At 42.0% G+C, this 27,190-nt stretch overlaps 1 protein-coding gene across 10 annotated transcripts in view; it reads left to right on the plus strand.

Moving 5' to 3' along the window:
- The window catches only part of sfswap (splicing factor SWAP), a 130,909-nt gene that overhangs the window by 89,950 nt on the left and 13,769 nt on the right, over window positions 1–27,190 (plus strand). For all 10 annotated transcript variants that reach the window (XM_078227145.1, XM_078227143.1, XM_078227138.1 and 7 more), the window contains 2 exons: window positions 559–690; window positions 8,490–8,678. In XM_078227145.1, coding sequence (XP_078083271.1) covers window positions 559–690; window positions 8,490–8,678 — 321 coding nt within the window. The remainder of the gene's footprint in view (window positions 1–558; window positions 691–8,489; window positions 8,679–27,190) is intronic.

Below are 27,190 nucleotides of genomic sequence, written 5' to 3' on the forward strand. Positions count from 1 at the left end.
GAATTCCACAGATTCGCCACTCTCTGGGTGACATCACCCCTGAACTGCCCACTCTCACTTCTCACCCCTTGCAGCTATAGTTTCCAGTGTTTAGACTAGGCACCATAGGATTTTCTGTGTGACACTGGGCATGAAAAATTAGTATTAGTTAACAAAATTCCTTTGCTGACTTACTTTGCCTTTCCCTTTGCATATTTTAAAACTGTTGGTTAAGTGGTGACCTGTAGCAGATAATTGAGTATTATCCATTCCTGTTATACCTTAAAGAAGTAGCAGCTTACACTACAGTACGGCCCTCTCTATTTAGGATGTTTATTGGATCTGGTGGTCATTATTTTGCAGTCCAGTAATATGGCTTGTTTGAATTAATAAACTTTCAGAAATTTATAATGTAACAACAACTTGCATTTATACAGCGCCTTCAATGTGAAAAACCATCATAAAGAGTTTCACTGCACACAAAGGGAAGGAAATGCTAAGTCAAAGAAGAGATAGTGAAGGATTCAACTAACCAGACACCTTTGTGGTCAAAGTAAACCACTTTTTTCCTTGCTTTAGATCAAGATCGCCTCATGGAAGAAGAGTTCCGTCTTCAGAAAGAAGGCGGGATGACAGAGAGAGAGACAGAAATGTTCCCAGTGCCTATCGTGTCGGTAACAGCTCAGGCATAAGTAGCAGAAAGAGATCAAGGTATGTTCACCACATAGTAAAACCTCTTGGATAATATTCGATTCTTAACTAGTGTGGATCCTGTGGTGTTGAGAGCTTTTATTGTTCAGAGGGATCATTGGAAAGCTGTGCATGTTTATATTTAAAGTTCTTGTTTGCTAAACCATAATCCCTTCACCCTTTCAAATTGTGAGCATTTAATTTATGTTTCATAATTTAATAGAAACATATGCTGTTATGGACGTTAGTTCCGTTGTAATAGTTGTTGCAATGCAATTCATTAAAGCAGTATTTGTGAGTACTTTAAATCACGTTACTTATCGGAATGGGAGAGCCACTCCCCGTCCTTTTCAGGGTGTGTTTAACTTGTCTGGTGGAGATGAAGACAAGTTGGTGCTATTTTCCTTAACCTTATCTATTAACGATTTGAAATTTTCATATTTAGCTTGCAATATGTCTGAAAGTTTTAACATTTAGCTTGTAACATATAAAGTTTTGCATAAAAGGCTGCTATTAGCTTGAGGAACTGAGGGTAAAACTTGGAAATCAGTAGGAAATTGGCTGAAGGCGAGGACAGGTGTGCGCGTGATATATTAGGCTGGGTGCTGTTGAAATTACTGCTATTTACATTGACAGTTTGGAATCAGATGCTGAATACAACCTGTCATGTCAATGAATGATGTCTAGCTAGAGAGGGAAGATAAATCTGAGCTGGCAATTTGGGAACTATAATACATGTTGCAAAAATGTCAGGTAGGTATGGTACCCTATTGGTTATGATACTGTGTTAGCAATTCCTGAGGTTCAGTTCAAACCCCCCCACCCCCATGGCAACTTGTGTAATTAAATTTAATAGATGAGATATATGGGCTGACAGTAGGAAATAAACCACCGCAAAATCTGCTGAATTCACATTAAAGCCCAACAGGTTAATTAATGCCCTTCAGGGAAGGGAAGCTACACCCCTCCCTGCAATGTGACTCATTTCCACAATTGATTCCCAAGGCCAAATAAGAATGATCAGTAAGTGATTTTTTTTTTCCAGAGTTCCCTATGTCCCAATTATACGTAATGGATGTTTCTGCTCAAGCACAGATTCAATCATTCATCCATTATTGATGTTTAAATATCTAAATGAGTTGAATGAGAATGGACTCAAGTGGGGTGAATGGCCCTCTTCAGTTGCTATAATGACACTAAGTCCATAATTACTTATTGAACTATGTAATTAAAGACAGGGGGGTAACTATGTTCAAATTATACAGTGATCTGGTCCCATGATACCTTTAATACTAAGTCCTGAGACTGATCTCCAGCATCAGAGGACTAAGATTTGGGGAAAGAGTGGAGAAACTTTGTTACTGTGAAAGATGTATATTGAACAGGAAAAGTAAGTCTGAACACTGCATGGAAATAAAAAACATGTTTAGGACTGATGCTAGGAACTTTTTAATGGTGTTGCTGACAGGAGGGAGAGGCAAACTGAGCCTCTTTATCCTCTCACCTCTCTGCAAGCAAGGGTGTTTTTAATTGTTTTAAGACTAGGCTGTGGCTGGCATGTTTATATCATCCAACTTTATAAGTAATTTGCAGCAAACTCTCTTTATGATTAACTCAGAAGGTTAGTTTATTCACATGTTCAAACAGCACGGTGGCACAGTGGTTAGCACTGCTGCCTCACAGCGCCAGGGAACAAGATTTGATTCTGGCCTTGGGTGACTGTGTGGAGTTTGCACATTTTTCCCATGTCTGTGTGGTTTCCTCCCACACTCCAAAGATGTGCAGGTTAGGTGGATTAGCCATGGTAATGCATGGGATTACAGGGATAGGGTGGGGGGAGGAGGACTTGGATGGGATGCTCTTTCAGAGAATTGTGCCGACTCAATGGGCTATTTGGCCTCTTTCTGGATTGTAGGGCTTTATAGTTCCAACACAGGGTGGGGATGAAATGTTCGGAGCCTCACACGCACTGGATTCCTTCATGGAGATGTTCCAATTCTGGTGGTTTTCTGGCTGAGGATGGCAGCACAAAACTTCTTTCAAGTAGAGGGTGGTGCAGCAAGTCAGGGTTGATATTCAGGAACTTGTTCTGCTTGGCAGGCAGTGGCTGGTGGCTTCAGGGAGAGAGTTTTGTTAATGGCTGCTTGGGTCAGCTGGGAACTCTGGTGGTGTTCTTTTCAGATGGGAAGTAAATCAGCAGACTGCCTGTTTCTCAGTTCCCGACTGATTAGAAATGTCAAAATGGTCACTCGAAATGTGTGATTTCCTTTCTCCAGAGTGTTCAAAAGGGATATTTTGAAGGTTTTAAGTTTTAAAGTTTATTTATTAGTGTAAGTAGGCTTGCATTCACACTGCAATGAAGTTACTGTGAAAATCCCTTATTAGTCTGGTATCTGAGTCTGGCTTTTGTTTTATGGCTTATAATGTCCCAGTCATTAACCTCTGAAAGAGTCACCACCTTTGTTGATGACTCTGTTTCATGTAGCCATTGTCTTGATTCACCCGATGACGCCACTAGACGAGTGAGCTTATAAAGGTGCAAATGGCATCCATTTTACTTCAATGGTTCCTTTCTGAAATGGACCTTGACAGTCCCAGTTGTAAGATGGGGCTGTTAGCACCTCTAGAAATAATGAGTTTCGATGCCTGTGAATCCCCTTGGTTTCATAATTATGATGTGTTCCTACAATAGGTTGTGAGATTCCACAAGGATGAGAGTGGAACTCTTGGCCTTGTAACTGCTGTTGGAGATTTCCAGATCGCATGGCCAATCTAGTAAGTCATGTGACCTGAAGCAGCCATGTTTTTAGTTCAGCAAAAATCCATTTTGAAATGAGCAAAAAAGGATGAAGTTTTTTATGCACGTGGATTTTGATTCCTTGCATGCCTTATTGTCGTGTCAGTGGGATGGAACTCATGAGGGTCAGGGTGACAAATGGAAGCATTTAGGAGATGGTTGGGTTGTGTGAGTTACAATGGGCAGAATGGCATTCCTCCTCTCCATCTTGTACACTTTACTGGAGCTGCTTGAATGTTGAATCTTCCTCTGAAGAATTTGTTTAAATGAAGTCGACATAATTGAAGTGACATGAATTGAGACTACACAACAATTTTACCTGGCTCCTTCACGGCCATGCAATTGTGTGATCAGTTCTGATTTCAACAAAGTGTGTTAACAACATAAAATTCATTGATAAAGTTAAACTTATCCCCTGTGTTCACAAAGGGGTGAACACAGGGGATAAGTTTAACTTTATCAATGAATTTTATGTTGTTAACACACTTTGTAAGGCATTTCCTTCAGGACTTTAGTAATCTTTTTACAAACCTGAATGTCTGAACTGATTAAGATTGAATGGGGAAACGGTTATAAATGAGGGAATCAGAGGCAATTGGTAGGTGGTTTCGAAATATTATTAGATATGCCAGACCTATTGGAATTTAATATGCTTCTCCCATTCCTTATAACCGTTTTATATGTGAGAAGCTATTTCATTCATCACACTTGTGAAAGAAGAAAGAATAACATTTTCACCTGTTCTATTAAGCCGTCAAAAATGTTAAAATATAGGCCTAAATACTAACTCTGCAGTTTCATTTAATCAGCTTTTTCTCATGAGAAAAAAATCAAGACAACTGATAGATATCTCTACCACTGTTTACCTGGTTATCATTTTAAATTCGCATTTATTCTTTCATCACAGTCTTGCCATTTGGCCACAGATTTATTTTGAAAAGATGCTGTATCTAAAGGTCTGTAAATTGTTTGGGGTTTTTGCCTTGTACCCAGTAGAGGAAAATAAAGTACTTGAACTGCTTATACGAGTGCTTCAAGATTTAAATTTTAGATATCATATAATGGGATTCACATTTGCAATTGGCTTCGTCAGAGAAGTCGTGAGCACAAATATTTCTAATGCATTAAATGAAAAGTTGCTCAAGCACAGTTATTTGGGAAATATAAATGCTCACAATGAGCACTATTTAAGTTTTTAAATTACCTGCTGAAAAACATTTAACAGTTAATATTTCGCATCATTATGACTGAAATGATCTTGATGCCTTTAGCTGTTGTGATCATTTTATCTTCTAATTTGTTCTTTATCCACTGAGAATGTTTGCTTATCTCACAAGGATTATTGCTAGGAAACTCTTGTAAATAGTTGTTCTGAACTTCCAGGCAATTTAAAGTCCTGGACAGTTCCTTCATTGGGTACCAGGTTCGTTTAGGGATGGGCTATAAACGCCAGCAATGCTCGCATCCCAGGAACAAATTTTTAAAAAGATTATCCAGGATCTGAAACAAGAGTTAAGATTTCATAATTGACATCTTTTCAGCAGAATTAGAAGAAGCTGAAGATTTACCAGTTTATAAGCTAGTACAGAACCAGGGAAAAAGGGTGTCAGAGGATGGAAGAACACCAGGGAACATATGTGTTTGGATGGAAGGCAGGTGTGATTAAGTTAATAGAACAATGGTGATGGTACCAGGACCTGGTTTTCTTCTAGAGGATTCTTCTTGAATTCTTCATTGATCTCTTTTTGCACTAGCTATTAGAATCTGAATTGAGCCTTGCTGTACAGATTTGAGCTGGTGTTGGATAGGTTTGTTGTATTGCTGAATGAGACTGACCAGGAATTTCTAGCTCTGTGTTTGCTGAATTAGTTTGACTCCATTGACTGGAACATTAAAAGAAAACACTTGTATTTACATAACATCTTTTCCACAACTCGGCATTCTAAATTGCTTCACAGCCAATGTATTATCTTTGAAGTGTAGGCACTGTTGTCATAGAGCTTTACATCATGGAAACAGGCCCTTTGGCCCAACTTGTCCATGCCGCCCAGTGTTTACCATTAAACTAGTCCCAATTGCCTGAGTTTGGCCCATATCCCTCAATACCAATCTTGCCCATGTAACTTTTTAAAATTTATATACGGGATGTGGGTGTCGCTGGCTGGGCCAGCATTTATTGCCCATCCCTAACTGCCCTCCATTTCAGAGGGCATTTGAGAGTCAACCACATTGCTGTGGCTCTGGAGTCACATGTAGGCCAGACCAGGTAAGGATGACAGATTTCCTTCCCTAAAGGACATTAGTGAACCAGATGGGATTTTTACGACAATCGACAATGGTTTCATGGTCATCAGTAGATTCTTAATTCCAGATATTTTTTATTGAATTCAAATTTCACCATCTGCTATGGTGGGATTTGAACCTGGGTCCCCAGAGCATTACCCTGGGTCTCTGGATTACTAGTCCAGTGATAATACCATTATGCCATCGCCTCCCCAATTTAGAATTTTAACTTTTGGGCCAGACCTATCATTCTCCATAGCTATCTTAAAACTAATAGAATTATGGTTACTGATCCCAAAGTGATCCCTCACTAACACTTCTGTCACCTCCCCTTCCTTATTTCTCAAGAGGAGGTCAAGTTTTGCTCCCTCTCTAGTTGGCCCTTCCACATATAGAATGAGGAATTTCTCCTGAATACAAGCAACAAATTTCTCTCCATCCAAGCCCCTAATACTATGGTGGTCCCAGTCAATGTTGGGAAAGTTAAAATCCCCTACTATTACCACACTATTTTTTCTTGGAGCTGTCTGTAATCTCTTACATATTTGTTCCTCAATTTCCCACTGACTATTTGGGACCCTGTAGTCCTATCGAAGTGATCTCTCTCTCTCTCTCTCTGTGCCCCCCCCCCCCCCACCCCATTTCTCAGTTCTACCCATGTAGACTCGGTGGGCGAACCCTCAGAAATATCCCATCTCAGTACTGCTGGGATGTTTTCCTTAATCAAAAACACAACTCCCCCTCCTCTCTTGCCTCCTGTTCTATCTTTCCGATAGCATCTGTACCCTAGAACACTGAGCTGCCAGTCCTGTCCCTCCTTTAGCCATGTTTCGGTAATTGCTATAATATCCCAGTCCCATGTACTCATCCATGCCCTGAGTTCATCTGCCTTGCCCGTCAGGCCTCTTGCATTGAAATAAATGCAATCTGGTCTTCCCTTGTTCTCTGCCTTGCTCTTGCCTGACCTGTCTAGTATTAGGATTACTGACACTGCTTTAGTATTTAACGTGTTCTCTTTAACTTCCATGCTGTCCTCAACCTTCTCTTCTGTCTCCCTACTGCTTTGGGCCCCACCCCCCTGCCAAACTAGTTTAAACCCTCTCGAGTGTAATGTAGACAAATGTGGCATCCAGTTTGTACACAGCAGGTTTCCAGAAAAAACATTTTAAGTGACTTGTAAATCTGGTTTAGTGATGTTTGTTGATGAATAAGTATTGGCTACAGGGGGAGCACTATATTGCCATTTTTTGCATCATCCACAGATTGAAATTATACTCTTAATATCTCAGTCTAAGTGAGAAAGCAATGGCCCGATTACTGACCCCGAGGGACCCTATTGCATGCTTCCTCCAGTCAAAACTGTTAATTCACCATTACACTTTGCTACCTATGATCATATTACCCAAGTTACTATCATCCCTCTAACCACTGTTATGTGGCAGGGCAGGGAGCGAGAAACCGCTTTGCACATCTCCAATTTTTAATTGCCCACAAAGCCACAAGGTCCTGAACTCTCCCTCTGTAAACAGGATACTTTATATCCCTGTTGTGCCTGCCGCACAGTCTGTTTTAATCCTTATACGGTGGACAAATAACTGCGAGTAGACATCTTGTTAGTACAACCAATATTTATTTAAGACACACAATCAATAATCACCCACCCAACCAACAATAAGTTATCTTCACAGAAAATACTAGAGTTCAAGTCCAATACAAGACCTTGACTTAACTTTGCGTGACTGGCAAATACCCAAGCAGATATTGGCCTTTATCTGTGTGTTGGTCTCGGTCGTCCTCTGTGTAGTCTGGCCCTTTGGTCTGGTCTGGCACTCTGGCTCTGGTCTTCCTTCCTTCTCAGGTGTGGTGACTCTCCTCGTGCTGGTCGTCGCTGGCGATGGTCACCGGTGTTGTAGCTCGTTCGTGGGGTCACAGAGAGAGAGAGAGATTCTTGGTTGTGCAGCACCATTTATACCCCGTTGGGTTTCGCGCTCCTTTTGGCCATTGCCAATCAATCGATCAGGACTTGATCACCCTGACCGATAAAGTCCAATTGGGTGCTGCCACACCAACCTCCGGGTGTGTCCCCAACGGCCATGTCTGTAGGTGCTGGGGGCACATAGAGTACACACCTCCCTCCCAAATAAGGGGTTACGGCACCCCTATGTCTGGTAAACAACTCAGTTTGACCAGAAAGTCCCTTTTGTCCTGGAGATGACCCATATCCTTTGTATTCACTCGTCTGGGTTGCAGCCTGTTTATCTCTGTCTTTTAGGCTGCAGCCTGTCGTTTTAGTTCTTGCCCAATTGTCCCAGAGTGCTTTACAAATCGCCATTTTAGATAGCCCGTTTGACCACATCCCCCTGGGAGGGAAGCTGGAACTTCAGGTGCTGCCTTTTATATAAGATATGGAACTTCTAGTGAAGCACTCCCTCAGTACTGCACTGAAGTAAATTTTGTATTCAAGTCTCTGCAAAGGGGCTTGAACCTACAACCTTGAAATTCAAGAGATGTAACTGCTACTAGTAGGTCATGACCTAAATTATAGTTTCTTTGGTTAGTAAGCATTGAGAATAATCTTGTGCTGTCTTTCTTTACCTAACTGATGATCCTGTACCCCATTAAAAAGTATGGGATTTTAGTGAGCATGATATTAGACATCAGATTTGTTGCCTTTGATAGCGATGTTCCTTCAAAAGGTCCTATACTGAAATATTGCTTTGCGACAATGTGACTCTTTCAGGTCTCCATATGAAAAGAAGAAGAAAAAGAGTTCAAAATCTCATCCCAAGTTGAAAGGAAAAGGTGTCCGTTCACGCTCACGATCTTTATCACCGAAGAAGTCAAGCATGAAGTCTTCAGCAAGAAGTTCAGCACATTCAACTAGTTTGTCTCCAGCGGAGAGCAGAGGTTCCAGTCAAGATCATTCAAGGTATAATGTTCTTCACATCCTTATAACATATAAACTAAACTTTGAAGTGAGCCGTATTATTTAGGTTAGACTTTGGATCTGTAGTGGCTGATGAGTCACCAGCAATTTACATGATTAGTTTACCCATGTTTTTTCACAACTTTTTAAAACGACTCCAGTCGAGCAGCATTGCAACCAGTAACATGCAGATGAGCTGGCCAAGCCTGCTGTAGTTATAGGCAATGAAATATGTACAGCCTCATCTCTCTGCTCATTCCAGGCTACGTGGGCTACAGTAGAGACTCACTTAACTATTCTTCCAACTGATTAATTCCCTAATTCGCTAAATGTGCACTTTTTTCATCACTGCTATGAGAATTCTTTTTTAATTCACTTAACTATTCTTCCAACTGATTAATCCCCCAATTAGCTAAATGTGCATTTTGTCCATCGAGAAATTGTTTGTTTTTAATTCAATTTATGTACTTGATCAGAGTTAAAATAGATTATCATCTGAAATAAGAGAGAAAAACACTGGGATATTAGTCATTTAGGAGTTTGGTACCATACAGGAGTCCTGTTGGTGATGTGGTCTTTGCTTATACACATTATATTTGGAGCCTTACTGTAAAAGTTTCTCAGACCAGAAATTGTCGTGGTTCCCCAGGACGACAATTTATTCACATCAATTAAAACAGAGAGTCTGAGCAGCGATCTTCCAAGCAATAGACTTTATTTCTCAGCACAAGAGATAAAGTCGGGAACGTCCGGAACACTCCAAAGAGCCCTTGGGCTTACACTCTTTTATGTACATTTCAGCCTCATATCTCAAGATCCTCCTCTCCCTTTTACAGCCTGTCCTTGGTTGTTATCTTACCCTACAGCCCGACCTTTCTTTGGCCACCATTAGTTTTAGTTGACCCTTTATCTGTTTTCTTTGCAATTGGTCGCTCCCTGTTATATCTCTTTGTCTCTTAAACCATGGTGGTTATAACTCTTGCTCTTATCTGAATTTTTCTGTTTGTACAATAATCGTGGTTTTGTAGACTAAGGCCGAATGTGTTTAGAAGAAAAAGACATTCTCTCTGCTGATTTATGGTCCACTATTAAGTTGAACCACCGAGCAGTCTTCCTTGTTTTCTTAAGCGACTATTGTCTGCTTTCCTTAATTAGTGATTGCTATATTACTTCTCTAGTTTCTCCACTTTGATCATATCGACTACACTTGATTATATTAGGTCACACGAAGTTATTTTAGGTTATATACCCATCTCACTACTCACCTAAATCTGCTATATCATTTTACTAAAACCTGTGAATCTGAATTTCATACCTAGCTCATACAATATCTAATACAATTTCCCTTACAATCCCCCCTTTGAGGCTTCCCTAGCCTCATCCCAATTATCAAGTTCAAATAATCCCCTTGCTCAATCCCATTTGTATTTTATTTTAATCACTTTTCCCAGGCGATGTGGAGGAGCCGACTATTTTGGTCAGGGATCAGTGTCCCTATTCTAACTTTATCATAATTTGTCTATCCCGGTTCTGATTTTTGGGTTGCTCCTCCAGATTGCCTGCCCCTGACAGTCATCAGCCAAAAACCTTCCCACTCTTGTCTAGGGAAGGGAAAAAGACTGATTCCTGTGTACAGACTAAGTTCTCCTGGTTTCGTGCGGACTTCAGCAAGGTGCTATTGTTGTCACAAGGTGATCTTCCACTATTGTAGTTATTTTACAGAGTGACGAGTTTCAACTTCGACCAAGGTCATTGTGAATCCACTCAGCAGGGGCGGCTCAAGATTTTCCCATTCCTCTGTTTTTTCTCTTGAGCGTGAGCTGCTTAGCACCCGCGTCACCATCTGCCGCGCTGCCACTCTGGTAAGGAAGGATCTCAGGGCGGGTAAAAAACAACAAAATATCAATCCCAGAATGATTATTGTTGCGATTGCTACAGCTCCAGCTTTGGCAAACCACGCCCCCCATCTTCCTAATATTCTGTCCAGCCAACTCCATACCTCATGCCCAAACCCAGCATTTTCTTTCACTTCTTTCTTAAGATTTCTTAACTTATTCATGGCTTGTGTAAATGACCCCTCTGGATTAGTGTTATTAGGGATAAATGTGCAGCACTGATCCCCAAACATAACACACACCCCTCCTTTCTCTGCCAGGAGCCAATCTAACGCCTGTCGATTTTGCCACGCCATTTTGCTGGTCGCATCCAACTGCTCTCCTAAGGCCTCCAGGGCATCATTCGTATAATTAATAAACCTCTGCTGATTATAATAGATGTAATTGATCCACTCAGTATTCTTGCTGGGTGTGATCCAAACAAAGAGGGATTCAAACCCTGCAGCTATTTCGTTCCTAGCTTTGAACTCATTCGGGATGCCGCGAGGCTGTCCGATTGCGTCCAATTTTATCGTAGGGTCAGGGGTATATGCCCTCTTAATTCTTTGTGATTTAATTTTTCTTTCCACCGGTAGTATCACAGTGCTCTGGGCAAGCATAACTCGGGCACATAGTCCCTTCCAATTCTGTGGTAGTTTTGCCAATAGCCCTTTCTCCGGGCCACAAAGCCACCAGAGATCGGCCAGTTGATTTTCTTGATAGTCTACCACATAAGGAGGGGGTGTCCATCCCCCTTCTGAGATGATAAGACTAAGAACATCGGTTATATTCCAAATCCTTTCACACTCTCCTGTGTAATTTCCCACACTACTTCCTGTGCTACTTTCCCTCCAATAGCAATCTTGGATTTGTAAGTTGGGCTCTACACTCCATTCCTTTGGGACCGCGTCCACTGCCGTTTTTGGCCACTTTGGACATCTGTGGGTCAAGCTGTAGATGCCCTTTTTTACCCCAGCAAACAGGATGCAGTGGTATTGACACAACGGCGGCTCACCTTTACAAAGGTTATCACATGCGGATCCGGAACAGTTTATCTTCTCATACGAGTAGTTCCGATTCCCTATCATATGATACCGTATATGTGTGGTATATGGACGGCAATTTTCCTTTCTCCAGCTTTGTTTCCTGGTTCTACAGTCTCCTGATCCCCATGGTATATCAGTTACTTGGGTGTTAGGTTTCTCTGATGCACATACTACACACTCTTTCCCATCACTGTTTTTCTGACCTGTATACTCAGCCCATTTCCACCATTTGTTTTTCTGCGCTTTTTCCCAAATAGTATTTGTGCTCACTAATCGTTCACGTTTTGTTCGTCTTAATACTCTATCTTCCTGATTCTGCACCCTTATGTCTTCTGTATCCCATTCTCCTTTTCTATGGGTCACGGAAGTCCCTAAGGGAAATAGTTTCCAAGTCCCAGGTGGGGAATGGGGCCCCTTCCCTGTCCTCACCTCCCTCGGCACCTTGACTAATAGGCTCAGGCTGGGCATTTGTATCATCAGCCAGCTCATGTACAGAACTACTTTCATCATCCTCTATTCTTTTTGTTCTTCCTTGGCCCTGTTCCTCCTCCCCACGATTCTCCCCGTGTATTTCTATCTCTTCCTCACTATAACTTCTATCCACTCTGTGTACTTCTTCAATTTCCCTTCTCTCCCCTACCCCTGGTACTGTTCTGGTACAATGGTTCAAGTGATACCACAGTGTACTGCCTTCTACTTGCAACGCCGTGGGAGACACTTTGGTGACTTCAAACGGTCCTTCTCGTCTCGGTTCGTTCCAACGTCTCCGGAACTTTCTGATGTATACTCGATCTCCAGGCTTGATCTGATTTTCTGTTACCGGATTCTCCTCCTCCTTGGCTTTTTCCTGTTCAAATATAGTTCTATGTATAACAGTTAATTGTTGTATATATTCTTTTGTGCTTTGATCTAAACATTCTAGCGTAGGACCTCCTGATCCCCTGATCTTAGGTACCGGCATTACTCTTCCTGTCATCATTTCATGAGGGCTCAAATGTGTGATTCTGTTTTCCTGACTCCTGTATTGCATTAGAGCCAATGGCAGAGCATCTATCCAGTTTTTCCCTGTTTCATTGCAAATTTTGCTTATTTTAGCCTTAAGGGTCCCGTTTGCTCTCTCCACCATTCCTTGGGATTGAGGATGATATACACATCCAAACTTCTGCTTTATTCGGAGTGCCGAGAGTGTCTCTCTCAGTGCCCTTCCTATAAAAGCAGATCCATTGTCTGAACTTAATTGCGTGGGTATACCAAATCTTGGGATAATTTCTTTTGACAGGAAGTTAATCACCGTTCCAGATCCTTGATCTTTGGATGGCGTTGCTTCTATCCATCTGCTGAATCTATCAATAATCACTAGCATGTATCTTTTCCCTCTTACCACCTTTCCCATATCCACATAGTCCATGCATAGATGTTTAAATGGTCCTTCAGGAATGGGTATATGCCCTATTGGGGCAGTAATGCCCTTCCTGATATTATTCTGAGCACACACCTCACACTGACTTAGTATGTAGTCAATTGAGTTTTGCAGGTATGGTGACCAGAATCCTTCCTTCTTGATCTTTCTAGCCACTTCTCCTCTTGCACAGTGGTCTACTCCATGCGCTTCGCTAATTAGTACGGTTAGTAATGATGTGGGTGCTATGACTAATCCCTCCCCATTTCTCCATATCCTGTCCTGTTGTCCCTGTAGTGCTCCTCTATCTTTCCACATTGCCTTTTCAGCTACAGAGGTTTCCTCCTGTAACTGTGCTACATCCTCTAATGTGATATGAGGTTCGATATCCCCCGTACCTGGCCCTGGGTGCGGCCTTGCTATTTCTACTGGGGCTATCGTAGCCTCAATGCATCCTGACGCTTCTTTAGCTGCCTTGTCGGCTTTGGTGTTTCCCTGTGTGATGCTGTCTGCTCCCCTTTTATGCGCCTGACACTTAATTATGGCTAATTCCCTTGGACCCATCATGGCCCTTATTAAAGCCCTGATTTGACCTTCGTGTTGTATTGGTCCTCCTCCGCTTTTCATAAATTCCCTTTGCTTCCATATTGCCCCGAACAGATGGCAGACCCCGTGGGCATAGGCCGAATCAGTATAAATTTCCAATGCTTCCCCGTTTGCTAGCTCACATGCTCTGGTCAATGCTTTAAGTTCTGCCAGTTGGGCTGAACAGGGCTGTTCACATTTCTCTGCTTCTATGACTTCAAGTGTTTCCCCTTTCTGTTCAACTATGGCATAGCCTGCGTGGTTTCCTAAGTGATCCCTGTAACATGAGCCATCTACATACAGTATCCTTTTCCCTTCTGTCACTAGTCCCTCTGCTCTTAAATCTTTTCTCAGTTTCATAAATGTTTTTGCTTCTCTTAAGCATTCATGTTCTTCTCCCTCATGAGGTAATGGCATGTAATCAGCTGGATTTACTCTGTTGCACTTTATTATCGTGATATCTGGAAATGTGGTTAGCATTCGATAATAATGGATCCTAGCAGGTGTCAGCACAAATTTTCCTTGCTCAATCAATTCAGCGACCTTATGGTATACATGTATGTTTATCGGATATCCCATTGTGACCGTGACTGCCTTTTCGTACGCCCACCAAGCTGCTGCCAGGCCTTGATAGCACGGAGGGTATCCCATCGCTACGTCGTCTAGCTTGGTACTGTAATATGCTACAGCCTGCCTTCGTCTACCCTTGCAATTTTCCTGCGTTAACATTGCTGTAGCAAATCCGGCTTCTCTGTTACTCACAAATAAGTCAAAGGGCTTGTCATAGGTCGGTAAAGCCAAGGCTGGTGCCTGTGCCATTTCTCTTTTCACGTTTTCAAATGCGTCTGAAGCATCTTTATCCCATTTTAGTTTGGCTTTTAATTCGTCACACCCTGCCTCCTTCATTATCTTTCGTAGTGCCTGCGTTTTTTCGGCATAGCTTTCCACCCATTCTGAACTGAATCCTGTCATTCCCAAAAATGTCATCATTTGTCCCACCGTCTGTGGTTTCGGAACTTTTAGTACTGCTTCTATTTGCTGTGAAGCTATCTCCTTCTGTCCTGCTGATATTTCTCTTCCCAAGTATTCTACCTTTTTCTGGCACAGCTGCAGCTTTTTCCTGGAAACTTTATGGCCCCCTTCTGCTAGTCTTTTCAATAGTTTTAAACTATCCTTCCTGCATTGTTCTTGTGTTCCTGTGCATAATAATAAATCATCCACATATTGTATTAGTGTTCCTTCCAACTGTATTCCTTCTAAATCTGCTCTCAACACCTGATTGAATACATGTGGGGAATGTTTAAATCCTTGGGGCATCCTATTGTATGTGTATTGTTTCCCCTCGTACGTAAATGCAAAGAGATACTGACTTTCTTGAGCTAGTGGCACACTAAAAAATGCCGAACATAGGTCTATTACAGTAAACCATCTACATTCAGGTGGTATATTTGTCATCAAGGTATAAGGGTTTGGAACCTCTGCTGGCATATCTTCCACTACCTCATTAATTGCCCTTAGATCATGCACCAATCTCCATTTTTCTCCGTCCGCCTTTTTCACTGGTAGTAGCGGTGTATTACACCTGCTCCGGGTTTCTTTTAATACCCCTGCTTCTATCAATCCCTTAATTGTCCCTCTAATTCCTTCAATTGCTTCTGTCTTGATTGGGTATTGCGGCCTATACGGCCCCTGACGTCCTATCTTTAATCTGACTTCAACTGGATTAGCGTTTTTGACCCTCCCTACATCCGTGTCCTGTCTGGACCACAACTCCTGCGGGAGGGAGTTCAAATCCTGCTCTAACCTCTCTCTCCACTCCAGTTCCTGTTTCTCGATTTGCACTCCTATTGTTATCTGCTTCGGTTTCCCAAGCATTTTAACATCCAAAATTATTTTCGTCATTTGTCCATTGCTGGACGTCCAAATATCTACATTGTCTGTCTGGACAAATTCTAAATCTTGTGCTCTCAACACCATTGGTCCTAGGTCTTTTGATCTGTATCCCGGATTCACTTTCAATGTGACATGTGGCTCCGCCCCAGATACAGAGAACCATTTGTTAACCCATTCATTCCTAACAATGGTGAGGGCTACTCCCTCTAGTCCGATTAAAATACTTCCTGACTTTATTTCCTGTTCTCGTCCTGCCTCCCTTTCCCATTTCTCCTGTATCTCAGGTTCCTGCCCTTCATCAAATATCATTGTACTGTGTAATTCTGTTCTTGGCCATTTGGCTTGTGGAACCCAAGTGTTTATAAGCTTTCCCCAAACTTCCCATATCTGTTTTTTAACTTGTTCCTCTATATCTCCCAACCAATATACATTAACCCCTTCCTTTCCTGGTATTTCAAGTGGATACATTCCCATCAAATCAATTCCTTGTTCAGTGCATTCTAATTTCAGTCCTAAACCTAGGATTGCATCCCTTCCCAATAGATTTAAAGGAGTTTTATCACATACTAAAATAGGTACATGGGTTGTCTTATTTCCAATGGTAACAGGCACCGGCGTCGTCATTCGAGCTAATGTTACTTTCCCCGAGAACCCCACAGTTTTTACAAACTGGTTTGACAATGGTAAGTGATCCGCATACTTCGTTTGCATGCACGTACATGTGGCGCCGGTGTCTATCATCATGGGGACCTCGATCCCTCCTACTCTAACGTTAACTATAGGTTCCTGCTCTGCAGTTTCTGTTATCTGTACGTACTGTCCTACCATTTCGGGGTTCTCTGGGCCTCCCTATGGGGAATTCTGATGGTTTACCGGCCCTTGAGACATCGGGATGCTGTTTGGCGATCCTTGGATCAGTTGTTGGCCTGTCTGCTGCTGGTTTTCTCCCTGTCTGGGGAAATTCCGCGGGCAATTCCTTTTTATGTGCCCTGCCTCCCCGCACCCCCAACACACACCTGAAGGGCCAGGCAGTGGTCCCTGTCTCGGAGTCTGATGATTAACCTGTCCCTGTCCTCTCTGATTCTGATAGGGTGGCCTACCACCTCCCTGTCCTTTTCTATTCCAGTCAGTCTGACTTTGCAGGGCGTATGGGTTTTGATAATTTAGGCCATAGGCTCCTGGGTTCATGGACAGTGGGAAGGCAGAAATGTTATAGGTTATGACGGGCTGGCCTCCATCTCCGCTCCCCCCTTTGATTAGTGCAGGTATTTCCTCTGGCTTTTGCTCCACCATCATTGGTGCTATTTTTCTGGGTGCGAGATCCTCTTTTGCCTTCAGTTTATCCTTGCTTTTGATCTCCTCCAACTGTGCCTGAAGGAGTTTACGTTGTACCTCCTTCAGCTGTTTGTCTGCATTCTTTTCATCTTTGCGATGTCTCTCTACTGCATGGGCAACATAATCCACAAACTCTCGGTAATTTTTTGAGTCCAAGCCCACCACTTCCTCCAGCCTTGTCTTAGCTGGGGCTGGCAAGCCCTCTAGGATTGCAGCCCGGAACATGGAGTTGGTCAGTGGGTCTATTAGAATGTCCCTCTCCGTGTCCCTTCTCCACCTTTTTAATTGATTCTCCACATACACAGCTGCATTCTCCTCCTCACCCAGTGGCTCTCCCTTTAGGGTTTTTACATCCATTCGATTGGGGTACATATCCCGCAGTGCCTGCCAGATGACTTGGCGGTACTGGTCCATTAGTATCCCATCCACCGCTGGGTCATAAGCTGCGGTTGGGATGCCAGCACGTCTCATTACTTCCGCCATTTGGTCCATTCCTAGCACCTTTGTCAGGAGAGCTTTGATGTCGCCCAGTGCCATCCTTTTTCCCACCATTCCCGCCTCCAACTGTCCAATCCACCTTCCAGCCCCATCCAAAATATTGGGTAATTCATTAATTAAATTAGGCAAATCCTGACCTGACCAAGGGATATACTGCGGTCTGCCACCCTTCAGAATCACCGGGAATACCCTTTTCCCTCTCCTATCCACATCTGGAAACTTTACAGGTGGGTGCCTTTCCCGCCTTGATTTTCTTTGCACCCCTAACACTGATTGCCTCCCTTCGTCTTCACTACTCTCTTCTGTTTCTCCTTCCATCTCTCTATATCTTGTCTCTTTTCTCTCTCCCTTTGTGCCCTTCCCTCCTTCGTCATCTGTTCTATGTCATATTCTCCCTCAAAATTCATTGTGCCTGATATAACTGGGTACAGTCCCGTGGAGCTCTGTTTCTCTAAGTATGGGGGTGGGGCTACGTTTGGATCTTCCAATTTTGCTTTTTCCTCAAGTTGTACTGGCATCTGCATTCTACCTCCCCTCCATACCCCTCTTCTCTCTTTCCCTCCTTGTTGGAATAGGGCTAATATCTCTAACTCCTTTTCTCGCTTTTCCCTTCTTTTGCTCGTTTTATCCTTAATCTTATAGTTCTTTATCATTCCCTTCTGGTCCTCACACCTCTCTATGGACCATGTGCCTTCCTCCGGCCACTGTGTATTGGTCTTATTTGTTCTTTTGGCCCATTTTTTAGAGACGTGTTCTATATCTCCCCTAAGGGCTGGGAACTTATCCCCTAATATCTCCACTGGTGTCTTAACTTGGTGCGCCATTACTCGTCTTTTTGGATCACTGTCGCAATTTTTGTCACTTAATCTGTCAGAGTTAGGTATCACAGTGATTATTACTTGCTGTATTGTTTTTCCGTGCTCAGTCCCCTGTTTACCTTTCCTTTGGATTTCTTTTGCCACTATCTGTAATTCTAACCGGGGTCCTGATATCCACTTCCCCGTAGTCCCCTGTCCCGGCACTATCTTCCTCTCCCGGGCCAGAGGGTAGTAGGTTTTCACTTGCTCGTCTATGTGTATAAGAATCCTGTATCGGTCAGATCCCTTTATTAATTTCTCTAGGGTTTCCAATTTTATTTCGTCTATCCAATTCCTATCGACTACTCTTTCCCATTTTACATACGGCCACTCATTCTTTATCTCCTCTAAGTTAATTATGTGTGTAATCTTTTTCCAATCCAGTGTTGCTTCCGTTTTTGTTATTATTCAAAGATTAGTTATTTTCAATCTTGTCACCAGGCAGTTTTGTCAGGGTAATTTTTCAAGTTGTTAGTTATTACCCTACCTATATTCCGACTCTCTCTCTTATTTCTGTCCTTCACGCTGTTTTCTCAGACCAGTTTGTTCAAATTGGTCTTTTACTTCCTCTATTCTAGCTGCTACTCCCCTTTCCTGTGGTTAAAATCCACTCCTGTGCTTTTGACTACTGTACTAGGTCAGAGAGCGATCTCTCACTGATCTCTCTCCCTCTCGGTTGACGTCCCTTACCCGAGGTCCTGGGTAGGTTTGGACTGGCAGGTTTTCCCACACTTACTCTCTTCTGGGCAAGTCGTGACCTGAAAAACCCGCTCCAAACCGCTTGACTTAACCTAATTGCATTACTTTAGCTTTCGGCCTTTTTCCCGTCTCACTTTTTACCCATTCACAGACAATACAGCATTCGCAGCGCGCTTTTGCATGCAAAAATTCTGCTCTTCAGATCAGACTCAGTCTCTCAAAAATTTTTACACAATTTGGTTTTACCTGTGCAGGATATCTTTTTGGGTTGGGGAGATCCAGGACCAGCAGAGAGCCGGGCGCACCGGGCCTCGAGAAAACCCCTTTCTGACAACAAGGATTTACATGCATGCAAGTCTGCTTACCTTGTTGACAGAAGGCCGGCTGGGGACTTCTCGGTTCCGGTCGGACCACCGTCTCCGCTACTCCTTCCAGATGCTTTTCTGGGCGATCTCTCACCAACCCTGCTAAGCAGCGCCAATTTTGTCGTGGTTCCCCAGGACGACAATTTATTCACATCAATTAAAACAGAGAGTCTGAGCAGCGATCTTCCAAGCAATAGACTTTATTTCTCAGCACAAGAGATAAAGTCGGGAACGTCCGGAACACTCCAAAGAGCCCTTGGGCTTACACTCTTTTATGTACATTTCAGCCTCATATCTCAAGATCCTCCTCTCCCTTTTACAGCCTGTCCTTGGTTGTTATCTTACCCTACAGCCCGACCTTTCTTTGGCCACCATTAGTTTTAGTTGACCCTTTATCTGTTTTCTTTGCAATTGGTCGCTCCCTGTTATATCTCTTTGTCTCTTAAACCATGGTGGTTATAACTCTTGCTCTTATCTGAATTTTTCTGTTTGTACAATAATCGTGGTTTTGTAGACTAAGGCCGAATGTGTTTAGAAGAAAAAGACATTCTCTCTGCTGATTTATGGTCCACTATTAAGTTGAACCACCGAGCAGTCTTCCTTGTTTTCTTAAGCGACTATTGTCTGCTTTCCTTAATTAGTGATTGCTATATTACTTCTCTAGTTTCTCCACTTTGATCATATCGACTACACTTGATTATATTAGGTCACACGAAGTTATTTTAGGTTATATACCCATCTCACTACTCACCTAAATCTGCTATATCATTTTACTAAAACCTGTGAATCTGAATTTCATACCTAGCTCATACAATATCTAATACAATTTCCCTTACAAAATCACTTCTGTTAACAGAACAGAAAAATAGTTGGTCATACACTTGGTCTTTTCAGGTTCATCTGGGTCAACTTTATTGAGATAACTCTGCACAATTTTTTAACGTTGTTGACAAGGTCATCATAAAGTTTCTAGGACTTTGACTTTAGGTTTCGGAACCCACTTATTTTTGTGTTTAAGTTTATTGTTTGAATTCTGTCTCATGCTGGGTTGGTTTGGCTTTGGTTGGCAATGTCTAGAACTGGTTTTGAAATCAAAATGCTTAGTTAATGGGTCCTATCTAATGTCTAAAACGTGGCGCTAAATTGTATTGTCTTCTGATATTGCAGTGTTTTCGGAGATACATAACTGCTTTGATTCATGTAATTCATAGATTGTTGCAGCAAAAAATCAGCCATTTAGCCCATTAGGCCTTTGTTTTTCTCCATGTGACCTAGCAAGTCTAATCCCACATTCCAGCTCTTTCCCCGTACATTTTAGTATCTTCTTCTTCAAGAAACTATTGCATTTCATGTAAAATAATTTCTGCTTCAGCAGATATTTGTGGAAGAGAATTCCACATTGTAACTTCCATTTTTGGAATTCTTTCAACCTCACCTTTTAAGTTCTTTTAAAATTTGTTCTCGGGATGTGGGCATCATTGACTGACTAGATCAGCATTTATTGCCCACCCCAAATTGCCCTCGAGAAGGTGGTGGTGACCTTGAACTACTGCAGAAAATGAGGTGAAGGTACACCCACAGTGCTGTTGGGGAGGAATTCCAGGATTTTGATCCAGTTATAATGAAGAAACAGCGATATAATTTGTTTATGATGATACTAAATTTGTGGAATTTTTACTTGTTGACCAGCGTCATACTGAAAAACATATTAGATACTTGTTTGCTGCAATATTTAAGTGCCATTTTTCTCCTGGGGAAGAAAAGAAGTGCTTCCTGATTTCTCCAAGTGATCTGGTAAATGGTTTGTAAATGTATGCTTTGTGCTGACATCTATCTCGAGTTTGCTGGAAAAGTGGTTTTTGGCTCAATCTTCAACGATATGGATCCCAGTTCCAACAGGTTAACTGATGGAGGCACAAGAAAACTGGTAAGTTTACTATTCAACAAAATGGATTTTAAAAAATGAGTAAACTCACAAAATATATCACAAAAGACTAGAAAAGGAGCAAATGTTGGTAAGGCATCATTTGAGTGCAGAAGACTGGGGTGATCTAATTGAGGTATTAAAAGGATTCAATAAGGTAGATGCGGAAAAACTCTTAACTCTGGGAGGATAATCTAGAACCATGGGACATGATCTTAAAATTAGAGCCAGATCACTTGGAGAAATCAGGAAGCACTTCTTTGCACATGAGGTAGAAACTTGAAATGCCCCACTATTTCGCCCCACCTTCTTCCCAAAACATTTGGATGCTGAGACAGTTTGAGTTTTCACAACTGTGATTGCTGGATTTTTGTTAGGTAAGGATATCAATGGATATAGAGGCCAAGAGTTATGGAACATAGGAACATACGAATTAAAAGCAGGAGTAGGCCATTCAGCCCTTTGGACCTGCTTCTCCATTCAATGTGATCATGGCTGATCTGAATGTGGCCTCAACCCCACATTTTTATCCCCTAATACCCTTTGACTCTCTTGTCAATGAAAAATCTAATTCAGCCTTAAAAATATTCAATGACCCAGCCTCCTCCACACATTGGGAAAGAAAATGTCACAGACTCACAACACTCCGTGAGAAAAGGTTTACCCTCGACTCCGTCTTAAATGGGAGACCCCTTTATTTTTAAACGACGTCCTAAAGTTCTAGTCTCCCCCACAAAAAGAAACATAATTTCAGTATCCACCAACTAAGTCCCATCAGAAACTTGTATGTTTCAATAAGATCACTCCTTATCCTTTCAAACTTCAATGGATATAGGTCAAACATGTCCAGGGTCGGGTAATTCCCCCCATTCCAGGAATCAGTCAAGTGTACCTTCTCTGAACTGCTTCTAATGCAGTTATGCCCTTTGTTCAATAAAGAGACTAAAACTGTACATAGTACTCGAGATTTGGTCTTCCCAATAGCCTATACAATTGTACAAAACATCCTTTTTTATATTCTATTCCCCTTACAATAAATGGCAACCTTTCATTTGCCTTCTTGATCACTTGCTGTCCCTGCATACCAACTTTTTGTGATGGCAATGGAGTAGTGGTATTGTCACTAGTAATCCAGAGACCCAGGGTAATGCCCTGAGACCCGGGTTTGAATCCCACCATTGCAGATGGTGGAATTTGAATCCAATGAAAACTCCAATGACTATGAAAGCATTGTCGATTTGTCTTAGAAACCCATCTGGTTGAAGCAAATCTGCCATCCTTAACTGGTCTGGCCTACATTTGACTGTGGACCCATAGCAATGAGATTGAATCTTAAGTGCCATCTCATTTGTCCGACTGCTACAAAGTCAATAAAAAGGAATTAAATCAGATGAAGTGCCCGGCATCGACCAAGGCACCGGAAGCGACAATGGCAAACCCTGCAAAGTCCTCCTCCAGAAGGAGAATTATTCCAGTTACTAAAGATACTTTCTAATATCAGTAAAGACTTTGCCTTGTTCTTCAGTTGTGATCAAAATTGCAGTGGTGCTGCCAGATTAATCTTTTTTATTTCACCTACATTCTTCAATCGCAGTGCCCTCTCGTTTTGCTGCCTTCAAAGCTTGGGAAAGCCAAGTTTTTCTAACTCTTATAGAAGGGTCTCATGGCCCTCCTGAACTACTTTCAGAATGTGAGTGTTTTTCCCTTGTACACCTCAGTTACCTGAGGAGTATGTAGCTTCAGTATGTTTGCGTAATAAACTACTAATGAGGCAGTATTGCTCAGCATTCCACTTACTTCATTGCAGCTGTACAATGAACATGGCCATTCTTGAGAATTATTTCCCCACCTCTCTCTCGCTCTCTCTGCCGTTTCCCATCTAGTTCAGTACTATTTCATTAAGTACCTTCCTCATGTTCCTTCCAAATTATAATTGAATTTTGGCTCTCCTCATTCTGCTTGCCAGCAGTCGTTAATGTGGTTCCTTGGCTGTTTGTACAGTAGTGTTTAGTCGTGCCATTTGTAAATTTGACCAAGTGGCAGTTCATATCAGAATTCAAGTTGTTTATGTAGATTAGAATCAATACGATTCTGATCATTAGGATCTTCTGTTGACTGGATATCTCATTCTGAAGCGCACTCTGTATCTATTACCTGTTGCTTCCTTTCTCAATCAATTCTTATACACCAGCAGCATTTACCTTTTATTATCAACTGTCATTACCTTGTCTAAGAGCTTTTGACTTGAAGGCTTTCATAGAATCATAGAGTCACAGAATCATAGAGGTTTACAGCATAGAAACAGGCCCTTCGGCCCAACTTGTCTGTGCCGCCCAGTTTTTACCACTAAGCTAGTCCCAATTGCCTGCATTTGGCCCATATCCCTCTGTACCCATCTTACCCATGTAACTGTCTAAATGCTTTTTAAAAGACAAAATTGTACCCACCTCTATTACTACCTCTGACAGCTCATTCCAGAGACTCGCCACCCTCTGTGTGAAAAAATTGTCTCTCTGGCCCCTTTTATATCTCTCCACTCACACCTTAAACCTATGCCCTCTAGTTTTAGACTCCCCTATCTTTGGGAAAAGATGTTGACTATCTATCTTATCTATGCCCCTCATTATTTTATCGACCTCTATAAGGTCACCCTTAAGCCTCCTACGCTCCAGGAAAAAAGGTCCCAGTCTATCCAGCCTCTCCTTATAACTCAAACCATCAAGTCCCAGTAGCATCTTAGTAAATCTTTTCTACACTCTTTCTAGTTTAATAATATCCTTTCTATAATAGGGTAACCAGAACTGTACACAATATTCCAAGTGTTGCTTTACCAATGTCTTGTACAACTTCAACAAGACGTCCCAACTCCTGTATTCAATGTTCTGACCAATGAAACCAAGCATGCCGAATGCCTTCTTCACCACCCTGAGCATCTGTGATTCCACTTTCAAGGAGCTATGAACCTGTACCCCAGATCTCTTTGTTCTGTAACTCTCCCCAACACCCTACCATTAACTGAGTAAGTCTTGCCTTGGTTCAATCTACCCAAATGCATCACCTCGCATTTATCTAAATTAAATTCCATCTGCCATTTATCAGCCCACTGGCCCAATTGATCATGATCTCTTTGCAATCCTAGATAACCTTCTTCACTGTCCACAATGCCACCAATCTTGGTGTCATCTGCAAACTTATTAACCATGCTTACTAAATTCTCATCCAAATCATTATTATAAATGACAAATAACAGTGGACCCAGCATTGATCCCTGAGGCACACCGCTGGTCACAGGCCTCCAGTTTGAAAAACAACACTCTACAACCACCCTCTGTTCTGTCATCAAGCCAATTTTGTATTCATTTGGCTACCTCACCCTGGATCCCATGAGATCTAACCTTATGCAACAACCTACCATGCGGTACCTTGTCAAAGGGGAAAGGAAACACAAGCATAATTTCATTTTCAATTGTTAAGAAAGTAGATTTATTGCAGAAACGTGACCGTGGTGTATCTGTGAGGCAATTGAGTGAGGGGTTATGGGGTGCGTATCACCACCATATACCATTTAAAGTGACAGAATTGAGAAAAAAAATGTACGCTATCAGATGTTCAACTGAAACGTAACCACCTCCAAAAAAAAAATCAATGCAATTAGTCAGACAGGATCTCCTTCTAAAGCTGTTAGCTATCATTTACTTGATTGCTTTCAGATAGTTGATCCTTGTTTTGCTCCTTGTTATATTATTTCTCCAATTATTGTTGCTAAACCAATCGAGCTGTAGTTCTCCAAGTTTGTTTTATTGCCTTTTTTCTGAAAATCAATGATGCATTCTCTTGTTTCTAATCCAGTGAGACCTCCCCTTAATTATTCACTCCCTCATGGTAACAGCCAGCAGTAAGTAGCTTTGATCCTTGATCTTACCCAGTGCTCTTGAGTATACCTTCCATGCAAGCTTTGTCAAAGTCAATTGAGGTTAATTGTAGAGCATCATTTAATGGTGACGTGTTACTGTTGTCTCTTGAAGATATTTCCAGGAATGGATAATTTATTGTGTTTATTTTTACTTCAATTTCAATTCTGTTTAAATCCTTAAGGGTCCTCAATTCTCCTTTGATAATCATCATTGTGATGCTTTGATACTAATGGACGTTCTTGCTGTAACAGTTGGCTTTCACAGCACGTTCATTTTTAGTTCCCTCCTTGCCCGCGTGAATACTTCCATTTTCTTCTATTTTTCCAGTAGCTTTTTTTAAAAACCCATTTAATGTCCCATTTGTTTAGTCTGGGTATTGATTATTTAAGTGCCAGTTAAATCTAGATTAATTGAAATTTCATCATGTCGTGACATGTGCCCCTGTTTCCATTCCCTACGTTCTACTATCTGGTCCATAAGCTATTCCCAAATACCACAGGTACGATAGCATACTGGGTTTTGTTGCTGGACTACAATTCCAGAGGCCTAGATAATATTACAGGGACCCAAGTTCAGTCCTGCCATAGCAGCTAGGGGAATTTAAATTTGGTTAATTAAATAAATCTGGACTCTGCAGTACTAGTAATAGTGACCTGAATGTCATGAAAATCAATCTGCTTCACTGATGCCCTTCAGGTAAGGAAATCTGCTGTCCTTGTCGTCACAGTAGTGCGGTGGAGTCTTAAAGACTCTCTGAAATGGCCTGCAAGCTGCTAAGTTGTATCGAACCACATTGAAAAAGGCTAAAAATAAAGTTAAGACACTGGAAACAACAAAGGCGCACCCTGCCCAGTCAACATTGCCATACCCTCACTAACATCGGGAGCTTGTGCCAAAACTGAGAGAGCTATTCCACAGACTAGTTAGGCAACAATTTGACATCGTCATATTCAGCAACTCATACCTCAAAGCCAATGTCTTCAGTCTCATGGCATTTGGTAAGACATGGGCAAGGAAACGTCCTGCTGAAACCTACGACCCTTCCTGAGGTGATTAAATCAGTAGTCCTCCATGTTAAGCATCACTTGGATGCACTGATGTTAGCAAGGATGAAGAATGTATTCTGGATGGAGGACTTCAATACCCATCATCAAGAGTGACTGAGTATCACCACTACTGACTGAGGTGTTCAGGTCTTGTAGAGTATATCTGACAAACTGAATGTGAGGCAGGTAGTGAGAAAACCAATGTGAAGGAAAAACCTGCTTAACCTCATCCATACTTACCTACATGTCAGATGTGTTATCCATGATAGTGTTGATAGGTATGATTATTGTGCAATCCTTACAGACATGGTCCCAACATCATAGGGAGGACACCTGTGTTGTGAGGCACTACTTTCATGCCATGTTGAATCGATTTGGAACAACTCTAGCAGTTCAGAACTGGGCATCCAGGAGGCACTGTGGGCCATTCATTGGCGATATGTACTCAACCATAATCTGTAACCCATGGCCCAGCAAATCCCTCACTCTGCTATTCCCATCAAGCTAGTGACTTGACTCTGGTTCAATGGGGAAGATATGTGAGCATGCCAGGAGCAGTGCTGAACATACCTAAAATGAGGTGCTGAACTGGTGAAGCGACAACACAACACTGCATGCATCCTAAACAGTATGATAAACAAAGCTAAGTGATCTCACAATTAGTGGGTCTGATTAAAGCTCTGCCACATCCAATCATGAATGGTGGTGGACAGTTAAAACTATTAGGAGAAGGCTTCATGAAGAACCCCAGTTTCCATGATGGTGGAGCATATAACAAGGCTGAAGCATTTGCAACCATCTTCAGCCAGCAGTGACAAGTGGATGATCTGTCTTGGCCTCCGCCTGAGATCCAGCATCACAGATAACCAGTGAATTCGATTCACTCCAGGAGGTATCAAGAAACAGCATAATCCACTGAATGCAGCATAGACCCTAACAACATCCTGGCAGATGCACTGAAGATTTGTGCTCTAGAATGAGCTGTGTTTTTAACCACGCTGTTCTAGTAGAGCTGCAACAATGATATCCACCTAAAAAGATGGAAAATTACCTGGATATGTCCTGTCCCCAATAAGCAGA

The sequence above is a fragment of the Mustelus asterias genome, chromosome 13 (genome assembly GCF_964213995.1).
Source record: "Mustelus asterias chromosome 13, sMusAst1.hap1.1, whole genome shotgun sequence".
NCBI classification, from domain to species: Eukaryota; Metazoa; Chordata; class Chondrichthyes; order Carcharhiniformes; family Triakidae; genus Mustelus; species Mustelus asterias.